The following is a 13,017-nucleotide window of genomic DNA, read 5'->3' as shown; positions in this document are numbered from 1 at the left end:
GAGCAATACAGGCCCTTCAGCCCTCTATGTTGTGCCGACCCATGTATTCCTTCCTAAAAAAGTACTAAATCCTCTCTACCCCGTAACTCTCTATTTTTCTTGCATGAATGCATCTCTTAAATGTCTCCAATGTTTCAACCTCCACCACCATCCCTGGCAAGGCATTCAGGCACCCCTAACTCTTTAAAAAGCTGACCCCTAATGTGTCCCCTAAACTTCCTTAACTTTGTAAATATGTCCTCTGGTGTTTGCTGATCCTGCCCTGGGAAAAAGGTTTTATGCCTCTCATAATCTTCTAGACCTCTATCAAGTCTCCTCTCATCCTTCTACACTCCAAAGGGAAAAGTCCCTCCTCTGCTAACCTTGTCTCATAAGACTTGTTTCTCAATTCAGGCAACATCCTGGTAAATCTCTACACCCTCTCCATAGCTTCAATATCCTTCCTATAATGAAGTGACCAGATCTGTTCACAATACTCGAAGTGCAGTCTCACCAGAGATTTGTAGAGTTGCAACATGACCACTCCTGAACTCAATCTCCCTATTAATGAAGGCTAACATCCCATAGGCTTTCTTAACTATATTATCAACTTGTGTGGTGACCTTGAGGGATGTATGGATTTGAACCCCAAGGTCCCTCTTTTCATCCACACTCTTAAGTAACTGACCATTAAGACTATACTCAGCCTTCAGGTTTGTCCTTGCAAAATGTCCTCACACTAATCTGGATTGAAATCCATCTGCTACTTTTCTGCCCAACTTTGCATCCTTTCTATATCTCTACCCATAACTCCTCCAACCTTTGTGTCATCTACAAACTTCATGACCCATCCTTCCACCTCTTCATCCAGATCATTTATAAAAATCACAAAGAGCAGGGGTCCCAGAACAGATCCTTGCAACACTCCACTAATCACCGATCCCCAGGCAGAACACACTCCTTCCACTACTACTCTCGGCTTTCTTTCAACAAACCGATTTTTTATCCACACTGCCAAGGTTCCACTGATCCCGTGCCTCATAACTTTCTGAATGAGTCGTGGGAGTCCATAAACACTACATCACAGAAAACTGGCCATTCAGCCAACCTAGACTGTGCTGAAAACATTACACCACTAGTCCCATTGACCTGCACCCATTCTATAACTCCCCAGACCTCTCCCATCCATATATCCAATTTATTTTTAAAACTTGAGTGAGCCGGCATTTACCACATCAGATGGCAACTTGTTCCACACTCTCACCACTGAGTGAAAAAGTTCCCACTAAACTTTTCCACTTTGACTCTAAAGCCATGTCCTCTTGTATTTATCTCTCCTAACCTAAGTGAAAAGGGTCTACTCACATTTACTCTGTCTATATCTCTCATAACTTTGTAAACTTCTATCAAAGCTCCCTTCATTGTTCTACACTCCAAGGATAAAGTCCTAACCTACTTAATCTTTCCCTGTAACTCAACTCTTGAAGACCTGGCAACATCCTAGTAAATCTTCTCTGCATTCTTTCACTCTTACTGATATCCTTCTGGTAGTTTGGCAACCAGAATGGCACAAAATACTCCCAATTTGGGTTCACTAATGTCCTATACAACCTCACCATAACATCCCAACTCTTATGCTCAATGCTTTGATTTATGAAGGCCAAGATGCCAAAGGCTTTCTTCACAACCCTGTCTGCCTGTGATGCCACTTTCAGGGAATTATGTATCTGAATTCCCAGATTCCTTTGTTCCTCCGCACTCCTCAGTGCCCGACGACCATAACTGTGCATGTCCTATCTTGGTTTGCCCTACCAAAATGCAACACCTCCCACTTTTCTGCATTAAATTCCATCTGCCACATTGTGCCCCATTTTCCAGTTGGTCCAGATCCCACTGCAAGCTTTGAAAGCCTACCTTGCTGTCCACAGTGTCTCCAATCTTTGTCTCATCAGCAAACTTGCTAATCCAATTTACTCCATTATCCAGATCATTGATGAAAGATAACCCTGATCAAGGTCCTTTTCTCGTGAATACTGAAGCAAAATATTCATTTAGGGCCTCCCCAACTCATCTGCCTCCAGGCAAGCGTTGCCTCCTTTTTCCTTTAGCACCTCACCTTCATTCTGTTCTTCATATATGCATAAAAATGTCTTGGGATTGTACACGTCAAGACCTTCTCATGCCCCTTTCAAGCTCTCCCAAGTCCTTTAAGCTCCTTCCTGGCTACCATATACTTTTCATGAGCTCTTCTTGCTTCCTATATCTAATGTATGCTTTCTTCTTTCTCTTGACTAATTGGCTGACCTGTTTCATCAGCTATGGTTCCCTTTTCCTACCATCTTTTCCTTGTCCCAGTAGATAAACCTATCTTGAACCCAGCACATGGTCCCTAAACTTCCTCCACATTACTTCTTGGCTTTCACCCTTGAACATCTGTTTTGGATTTGCTCTCGCTAGTTCCTACCTCATCCATTCATAATTAGCCCTTCCCCAGTTAAGCACTTTCCCATTTTGATTGTTTTTATTCTTTTCTATTGAAACTAAGGGAGTTGTGGACATCCTCACCAAAATGCTCCCATGCCAAGAGGGCCGCCACTCTTCTCAGGCTGCAGCCATTGCTGAAGTCTCGGACCCAGCTCCATTTGGCATTTCACGGATCGAAACAAAGATTTTGCTTTATACCAGAGCTCTTCTGTTACCACACTGGTGGCAACAGAACTCCACATGGGCAAGTCAGGTGGTGAACTTTTTTCAACTTGCAGTGTCATGTCGGCACCAAACAAATTTGGTTTTCGTAACTTCTGATACATACAGGGTACTCGACCTGTACTTAATTCATCTTTAAGATGAGGCACATTATAACATGCTTTCCACCAAACCAAGTGCATTTCAAGGGAGCATTCTAGATGCCAAAACAATCAGATAGCAGCCTCTTAGAGTTTTACTGGGCAGAGAGTTCCCTAGGGGGTACTTTAAAAAAAAACCTGGGCACAATTTCCAAATATGTAGAAAACAACACTTGAAAAATTGATCTCTGAGGGGGAATTGTAATAAGTTCATAAAATGATGAGAGGCATCGACAAGGTGAATAGTCAATCTTTCTTCCCCCCCCCCCCACCCCGTTAAAATTGTCAAATACTGAAAGTTTAAAAGGACTTCTATCTCAGCATGAAAATGCAGGAAATGGAGGGGTATGGATCACACACAGGCAGAAGAGGTTTCGTTTTTTCTTTAAGGATAATTATTCATAAAAAGTGGTGTAATTTCTACATGGTTGAACCAAAATGTATACTATACCAATAACTTTGAATTACATCTGGAATGCGCACTTTAATCACGTGAATTGTTTGATTACAAATTTAAAACTGTGGAGCACAGAAGCAAATAAAGGAAAAAAGTGTCTTCGTCCTAAACATTATGAAGGGCACAGTGTGATGGATGAAGTTATATTTTATACTGTATATAAATAGGTTTTAAAGGAGATAAATTGTAGAGTTTTTTTTTAAGTGTAGGTCACAAACACTTCACAATACAGATCTCATTTAAAATGCCAGAGCTCTGCTCAAGCCAGGAAGTCCAGCCTGCCAGTGCCTTTGTAAAGACAATGGAAACTGCTTTGCTGAAGGATTTCAAAAGTAGGTGTGAATTAGACATGATGTGGAGTTTTGAAAGCAACAGATGAACAGACTCAGAAGATTGAGTCCAGCGCCGCAATCTGTCTGAGTGCAGTTTGATGTTCTAAGAAGATCATATAGTTTTGTAAGCAGAGAGAGGAGACTAAACAGGCTTTCTCTGAGTGAGAGAGAGAGAACACGAGAGAGAACGCGAGATCGAGAGCGAGAGAGCGCGGGGGAGAGCGCGCGGGGGAGAGCGCGCGGGGGAGAGCGCGGGGGGAGAGCGCGGGGGAGAGCGCGCGGGGGAGAGCGCGCGGGGGAGAGCGCGCGGGGGAGAGAGCGCGGGGGAGAGAGCGCGGGGGAGAGAGCGCGCGGGAGAGAGCGCGCGGGAACGAGGCTGATCGGAAAGAATCAATGTCCAATGAGCAACAAATCTCTCTCTGCAAACCGACAAGAACCTTCCTGAATGGTAACCATTTACCTTTCAAGGACCAAATCCTGGTGAAGATTCATAAATGATAAAATTCTGAGCACAGTATATGAATTGCCTGATACTGGTGAACTTGGAAGAATGAGAAGTGAGATTGGACTGTGAATCAAAGAACTTTTCTGAACTTACACACCCATTTCATACACGTGAGCTTAGGGGGGAGGGTTGTTAATAGTAACAAATTAAACTTTGATCCTGCTTTTATGCTTAAAGATAATTAAAAGCAACTTTTGTTGAAGTTAGCATTTGTCTTGGTGAATTTCTATAGCTGCTGGGTTTTGGGGTCCTCTGAGCCCATCACATCTGTATATACCAAAGTACCCCTGTTATTTCCTAGGATTGTGTATATACTCTGGTCTTCCAAAATGCATCTCATCCAATTCTTCAGGTTTAAATTGTTATGTTTCATTGCTCTGCCCATCCATATCATTCTGTACCTCTTTATCAATACCCCCACTAATTTTCATGTCATCCACAAACTTGCTAATTGCCTACATCTACATCCAGGAAGTAAATACAAGGCTCCCAGCACCAGTCCCTTCCCAGCACATCACTAGTGACAGGCTTCCAACTGCAAAATGCTCTTGCCATCACCATCTGTTTCCTATCCCCAAGTCAATTTTGGATCCAATTTGCCAATCTGCCCTGAGTCCCATGGGCTCTTCATGAGATCTTGTCCAAAGTCCACCTAGACTGCATCAACCCCATAGCTCCCTCTTCAAAATGTTCAAATCAAACTAGCCAGACAATATACGGTTATGGATTGGGTTAATAAAATTATATGCCTTTAAAAGGTATAGATTTGGGGCGGGGGGGGGGAGTTTAGCTTAGGTACATTTTACAAACTGATATTAGCATTTCACAGAAGACATCTCATTTAAAATGCAAGGTCTATGCTTAAGGTGGAGCCTACATCTCTACAGTGACTTTACAGAGACAATGGAAGAGGACTTATGGTTTTACAAGCAAGTGTTAATGGGTCACCAACAGGGTCTCGGCTCAAGAATTGAAAATCTTATGCTGCTAAAGACTGATGCCGGAAATTTAAACTGCTGGTTGAAGGTTGCTAATCTTGGAGGGGTCACGTGGTTTTGCAAACAAAGAGGTTAAAAAGATGCGATTCTTTGGAAAGAGAGAGACAGACAGATTTACAGCAGGAGTTCGTGTTGGAGCCTGGAAGCTTTGCACTCCTGATACAAGTCCCCATTTGAAGACTGGTTTTGAGTTCTGAGTTCAGCCTATTCTCAACCCTTAGAGTCAATTACAAGAGTAAGTGGCTGGTTAATGTGTTTCTCCTGGAATAGGGATAAAAGAAGAACTCTGTGGTAACCTGAAAGAGGTTATCTTTTGGAAAGCCCAAGAAGGAGGCAAGTTTCTTCGGAAAGACACTGATTGAAGAAAATCAGTTTGTGTCTGTGTCCAATGAACAACAAATATTTCTCTTTGAAGCCAACAAAGACCTTTCTATGTGGTAACAATTTAAGTTAAAGCACCAGAGCCTGTTGAAGATCATAAATGTTAAATTCTATGCACAGTATGAAAATTGCCTGATACCTGTGAACTTGGAGAAGTGAAAAGTGAATAATTGGACAGTGAAACAAAGAACTTTCCTGAACACATACACATTCGCTTAGAATTAGAAGGGGATTAATAGTAAAAGTTGAAGATTGCTATTATGTTTGAGGAAAATTAAAAGCCACTTTTGTTTAAATGACCTTAATCTTGGTGAATTTCTGTTGCTGCGGGTTTTTGGAGTCCTCTCGGCTCGTTAACAAATCAAGAATCCTTTATTAATTTGCATCTTTCCCAATGCTTATTAATCCTGCACCTCAGATTTTTTTGATTAGTTCCTCTAGCACTAATGTTAGATTCACTGGCCTGAAAATCCTGATACAGAGTCTCAACACAAAATGACAGCCATCCTTTTCCCTCCACAGATGCTGCCTGGCCCACTGAGATCTTCTAGCAGTTTGATTTTGCCTTGTAATTAACTGACATTCTGAAGAATGGTACAATCTTTGCAGTCCTCTAATTATCTTGAATCTTAGTTTGTAGAATCAGTCATATAGTAGTAGCAGTAGTTTATAGCACATTTAACACAACACACGTTGATGCAAAGCACTGAACATCTCATTTGGAATAAATTGCTTACTATCTAAACAATGACAGGCAGCAAAAATACACCAGCGTGGGCATCTTTTTACATAGACTATCCAACTTAGAACATTAATTACTTAAACCCTAACCCATTCCTCCCGAGTGCAGCAATGAAGAAGTTCCCAATTTCAAATGAAAAACAGTGCTACAAACACCAGACTTCAAAGAACAAGGAGTGAACATGAATAAGCCTGGTCGCAAATCCGTTTGGATGTTACAAGAAGTTCAACTGCAGCCATCTTAGGGCTGGATTACTGGCCTCGGCAGGACTTGGATATTAAAGCCTCACAGTTTCTCGAGCAACAGACACGGACCATTAACTTTGTGTTGTCCACTGACCACCAATTTGCAACAACCTTTTTATTCTTCCTACAATTCTATTTCTGTACCAGGTTCAAAGTATAATACGTGCTTATTTTCATATACATCAGTACAACGTACAGATTCACAGCGATTTTTACTTTCTGCAGCCAAGATCAACCAACTACAATTAGTAACCTATTTAATCACCAGAAATACAAACAAGAAAAAGATAATAAATAAAAGGATAGACAAATCAATGCAAGAAGAGTGATGTTTCAGTAGAGCAAATAGATCTTTACGTGGTACTGGCATAGTTTATGGTTTGAGAATGCATTGTACGAGTAGATTCAACAACCTGATAGATAAAAACTGTTCTTGAACCTGGAATTGCTGGACTTCAAGCTTCTGTAGCATCTACCTCAGTGGTTCTCAACCTTTTTCTTTCCACTCACCTACCACTTTAAGTATTCCCTATGCCATCGGTGCGCTGTGATTAGTAAGGGATTGTTCAAGGTGGGATGTGGGTGGAAAGAAAAAAAGTTTGAAAACCATGGTTTTAATCGTACCGAATGGACCTGTTATGTGCATTTTCATATCTCCAAAGGAAATGGGCCAATGACAATTTTTCAAGCAAAATATTTCAGTAGCAATTGGGGCTCGAGCAGTGATTCTCAACCTTCCCTTCCCACTCACATACCACCTTAAGCAATCCCTTACTAATCACAGAGCACCGATGGCATAGGGAATACTTCAAGTGGCACGTGAGTGGAAAGAAAAAGGCTGAGAACCACTGAACGACCCGAAGGAAGCAATGAGCTGAGATTGTGAGCAGGATGATAGGGGGGGTGGGGGGGGGGGGTCCTTTACGATGATGGGTGCCCTCTTAAGGCAGCATCTCACATAAATGCTTTGCGCCCATGATTAGAGAAAAAGGAATCACATAGATGATATTGTGCAAAGAAAATGGCACGTTGAAAAACTTACTTTTGGGTCTCCATCATAAATAACTTGCCCCATGAAGTCTGTGTAAAACACAGCAGCTCCAATCAGAGCAAACCAAGTCACCAGGTGGCATACACAGAGTCTTAATAGCTCCTTTGGCATTTTCAGTACAGACAACCATAGAAGCTTTACAGTGGTCTCCGACTCCCCTTCCTCACTTTCTGTATCGCTGCTTGAATTAGTTACACCACTCTGATTCCGTCGTCTCTGACGTTGCCTTTGTTTCTTCTGCAGATCATACAGGTCATTCATACTACGTGAAGGCTTGATCAGGACTATGGCATTGGCACGGCGAAAGCGGTAATGATGCGAGTCCATCTTGCCATAGTACGAAAAAGTGCGAGACGGCTGCCGGTAGAACATATGCCTCCGCCTGCGCATGGAACTGCTGGTCGCTGATGGTTTCATTCCAACTCTGCAAGTATTATGGTTAATGTTACCATTAGTGATGTCATCAGACAGGCCATTTGCTACTTTGGATGTTTTAACATCTTCGTTCAAAACGTTTTCAAATTCATGCTCCCTGAGCAAACCAGAGATGTGATTGAATTTAGATGCAACCTGGTGGTTGTTACTTTTGGATATACTTGCTGAAGATTCATGCAGGCTATTACAATGGTCTTGAAAAATAGAAGGTTCAATGTCTCTCAAAAAAAATAACTCTGATTCAATATCTATTGTTGCATCAGGCATGTGCAAAACAGAGTCACTTTGGCTCCGCCCAATATTTACATCCAGGAAGTCGAGATTGACATCTTGCACGGAGCAAGTTTCATCATGGAAGACTGCTGCAGTGTAAGATCCTTCTTCATGGAGAAGGTCATGCCGAGGGAGGGGTGGGAGAATATCATTCATATTAATATTAGGACGTCCATCTGTTGCTTCATCATTGTGGTCTTGTTGGGGGTTATACACCTCCTCTTCGATGCTGAAAAGATGTAAAGCTACAGACACCGAAAAAATGATTGCTGCAAAGAAGAAGAGGACTTGTTCTTGTGATTTGAAGATCTGGCCCAAAGTAGTTTGTCTCCAATCTAAGCCACCTAGCATATAGCCAATAGCTCCACCAAGGCCTAGGGAGATGCAAAAATCAAATACAAAAGCAAATTAGATTTTAAATCTGCATCCACAAAAAAAAATCATCAATAAATGCAAGTTCAACCAAAGTTATGGACTTCTGACTGACAGCACCCTTTTAGGCATAACAAAATAATTAGGGACTTTGAACTACAGTATTTCATCATCAGGAAAGATAGTGGTAATGTACTTCTAAGGTAAAATATTCCATTGTGAAGTAATTACATTTAATATCACTTTTCTGGGGACAGATTCCAAGGGTAATAAAAAAGTTCAAAAGTTCCAAGGTTTCGTTTATTGTCATGCAATAATACATTAAAAATGTAATAAACATGTTATATTCCAACTTTTGTCTGATGGAAGGCAATAAGAGTTGCCATGAGCATTGCCTGACGTCTCCGACAATAGGAGAAAAATTGGCATATTAACCTTCAGAGATACTGAGTGTCTGTGGATTTGCCTCCACTGCTCCCGCAGCCACAGACTCCTGTTTAAACCACTGGCAATAGATCCAAAACTGTGATACAATCAGGAAGCCTTCAGCACCCAAGGCCCTTCAGGAGTCCTTCTTGCCCTCAGCAACCTTTTGAATTCCACCTCTAAAACCTGGTTCCCATGAGCCAGTCTCTAGCAGCTGGCACACTGTGTTGGTCCTTCAATCGCAAGTCGCCAACAGCCTGTGTGGGTCTTTCAGCTGCTGAGCAGCTCACTGGTCCACTGACAATGTCAACATCCTGTAGGGACATCTCCTCTGCTTCTTATTCTCAGTGGTGGGGAGAGGGGCAGGGGTGGTGATTTGTTCCTGGTGCCCTGCGCTGGTCCACTGCTCCCCAGAGTCTGCATCCCTCATGGCAACAGTTGGACATAGGCGCCAACGTCTTGGGCCTAGATCCCAGTCGCAGGCTTTTAAATCAAGCATCTTTGGATTCTTTAACAGGCCATTTAAAGCCTGTATAAAGCCATCGGCTTTAGGACCAGGCAATAAGGATGCTGTGAAGCAGCACTGTCTCTCTGCTCTCCCAGGTCTGCACCAACATCAGTGCTGCCATACCTCTTTTTATGGTTAACATTACTGTTAACTCAAGTCAGTTTAATCAGAATTGTTCACCACAGGAACTGTATCTTTGGCTATCTATGTTCATGCTGACCAAGTTCCATTCTACATTAAACAGAATTACCAGCACTTGGTTTGTGAGCCTTCAATGCCATGACAATTCAAGTGTGCATCCAGAAACTTTTATATTTGCCTCCACTCCACTCATGCTGTGTGTTCCAGCCAGCAACTACCCTTGGATTCCCTCCGACTCTCCTACTTCTTACTTAAATCTATGTTGTGGGGAATTGTGTGTCGCCCTATCAGATCCTCACTTAGCCTCTTTTGCTACGAAAACCCAGCCTGTCTCTCAGAGTTATACGCCATGGATAGAGAATTTTTGGCCCAACTTGTTCATGCCATCCATCTAAATCTATCTAAATGTCTTCAGTCATTGTAATTCTACCAGCCTCTACCTCTTCTACAGAACCTATTACTCTTTAAATGAAAATGTTGTCCCTCAGGTCCCCTCACCGTCAACCTGTGCCCTTTAATTTTAATAACTGTGATTGTACACCTCATCTATGTTCCTCATCATTTTATACCCTCAGCCTCCTATTCTCCAGGGAAAATAAACCTAGCTTATCCCGTCTCTCCTAGTAACATCCTCATGAATCTTTTTTGTTCCCTTTCCAACTTCATGACATCTGTCCTTTCACTAGGCCATCAGAATAGCATTCCTATTGCAATCTCAACAACGTCTGATGGTGACCCAACTCTTGTACTCAATCCCCTAACCAATGAAGGCAGGCATGCCATATGTCTTTTTCACCACTTTGCTGACCTATGTCAAAGCTTTCAGAGAACAATGGACCCGTATCCTTCAGCGTCTCTGTTCTATGCCATTCTTCAGGGTCCTATTTACTGTGCAAGCCCCGTGCCAATTTAATTTACCCAAATGCACAATTACCCACTTGTCTGAATTAAATTACACTTTCCTAGTTGATGGGGAATCCCATTGCAATCGTATAACCTTCTTCACTTACTACCATTTCACCAATTTTGCAGGCACTGGAGGGCTTGAGTTGTGAGGAGTGGCTGGAAAAGTTGGCTCTTTTTCTCCCTGGAGCATTGGAGGCTGAAGACTGGCATTATATAGGGGTATATAAAATCAAGAGGGGCATAAATAAGGCAAATAGACAATTTATTTCTCAGGGTAGAGTATTAAACTAGAAGGCATAGGTACGAGGGGAGAGGGTCATGAGGGGCATATTTTTCAAAAAAAGGGAACAAGCTAGCAGAGGAAGCTGTAGAAGTGAATACAATTGTAACACTAAAATGATATTCAGACATGTACATGGATAGGACAGGTTTGGATGAATCTGTCAAATGCTGGTAAATGGGGCTAGCTCAGCTTGACAACGTGGTCAGCATGGTTGATTTAGACAGAAGAACCTGTTCCCATACGGTACCCCAAGGTTTCCTTTGCCACTCAGGTATGGGTCATTTTAAGCTGGATCGTCATTTTTATTTTTGGCATAAAAGCAAGAATGATCTAATGATTAAAATAACCTGTAAATAGATTACAAGCAGGGTGAGGTAAGGTTAGAAAGGGCATGCAAAAAATCTACAGGGAAAGGTTAAACAGGTTAGAACTTTATTCCCTGGAGCGTAGAAGAATGAGGGGAAGTTTAATAAAGGGATTTAAAATTATGAGGGGGATAGATGGAGTAAATGTAGATCGGCTTTTTCCACTGAGGTAGATGAGATACTAACCAGAGGACATGCGTTAAGAGTGAAAGCGGAAAGGGGGAACAACTTCACACAGAGAGTGGTGGGAGTGTGGAACAAGCTGCCAGCTGAAGTGGTGAATGTGAGCTCAGTTTTAACATTCAAGAAGAATTTGAATGGGAGAGGTATGGAGAGCTATGGACTGGGTGTAAGTCAGTGGGACTAGGCATAAAAATAATTTGGCACAGACTAGAAGGGTTGAAAGGGCCCATTTCTGTGCTGTAATGTTCTATGGTTCTCTACTACTACCTTGAAGACAATTTTAACAATTACTATATCTACAGACATTCCTACATTCCTCTACTGGCCAATACAAATTTTTTTCAGCTTTTGAATGAAATTGCTTTGTGTACAGTAGCGACTAAAACCTCAGATTAATGTTTGTTTCCTATTGTTCAACTGGTTTGAATTTTTTTTTAAACAATACAGTAGAAGCCAATTCCAGCCATTGAAACCTGTGTAACCCAATTACATCCAATTAACCAACCAAACCCCGAATCAAGCACAAACTAGTTCGAATATCTATAGTAAATATTTCTTAAATTCAGTAACAAACAGTACCAATTTCAAAGCAAGTTTATCTTTACAGCTGTAGATAAAGCTGAATCTGGACAGATATCCTAGTACAGTATTGAGGGAGCACTGAACTACCAGAATAGCACTGAGGCCTCTCAGGTTGAAATAAACTTTCATGGCACCACAGTAAAACCCTTGGTATCCATCATCTGTGGGGACTGGTCGATGCTGGAAAAGTACATTTTCCGTTTGCTTGAGATTGCGTGTTGTGTGGATTAGCAATCTAACAGCAAGCCTTGCCAATTTTAAACTTCTGTATTTTTTACCCAATTATTTTGCTCAATTTTTGTTGGTGTTTTTTTTCCCCCCAGTTGCTTGAATTCCAATTCCAGATGACAGGGATCTTGCTTTATTTTGAAAACCATGGCATTTACTTGATATTAACTTCTCAATAATTATTGAAAATAGATCTATACCATTTGAGGGTTGACTGGGAATAAACTGCTTTCTTCATTGATAACTGCATCTTAGTAAATTATAAATTAATTGATTGTAAACTGCTTTGCGACATTGTGCAGTATACATTAAATAGACTGAATTAACAGCTGATAAAATAGCTTTCTCGTAAAAACAGAATGGCATGAATATCATAGCAGTTAGCCCAGTGCTTTTCTTCTTTGGCTTGGCTTTGCGGACGAAGATTTATGGAGGGGCAATGTCCACGTCAGCTGCAGGCTCGTTTGTGGCTGACAAGTCCGATGCGGGACAGGCAGACACGGTTGCAGCGGTTGCAAGGGAAAATTGGTGGGTTAGGGTTGGGTGTTGGGTTTTTCCTCCTTTGTCTTTTGTCAGTGAGGTGGGCTCTGCGGTCTTCTTCAAAGGAGGTTGCTGCCCGCCGAACTGTGAGGCGCCAAGATGCACGGTTGGAGGCGAGATCAGCCCACTGGCGGTGGTCAAAGTGGCAGGCACCAAGAGCTTTCTTTAGGCAGTCCTTGTACTATTTACAGTGCCAAAGACCCATGTTTGAATCCACCACTGTGTGTAAGGAGTTCTCT

General features: G+C 41.9%; 1 protein-coding gene across 2 annotated transcripts in view; it reads right to left on the bottom strand.

The window, feature by feature from the left end:
- LOC138755761 (solute carrier family 45 member 4) overlaps positions 1-13,017 on the bottom strand; it is an 84,380-nt gene that overhangs the window by 21,442 nt on the left and 49,921 nt on the right. For both annotated transcript variants that reach the window (XM_069922314.1, XM_069922313.1), the window contains one exon: positions 7,528-8,618. In XM_069922314.1, coding sequence (XP_069778415.1) covers positions 7,528-8,618 — 1,091 coding nt within the window. The remainder of the gene's footprint in view (positions 1-7,527; positions 8,619-13,017) is intronic.

Source organism: Narcine bancroftii, chromosome 2 (genome assembly GCF_036971445.1).
Source record: "Narcine bancroftii isolate sNarBan1 chromosome 2, sNarBan1.hap1, whole genome shotgun sequence".
Lineage (NCBI taxonomy): Eukaryota > Metazoa > Chordata > Chondrichthyes > Torpediniformes > Narcinidae > Narcine > Narcine bancroftii.
The sequence above is the reverse complement of the archived record's forward strand: the minus strand, read 5'-3'. Positions and strand labels throughout refer to the sequence as shown.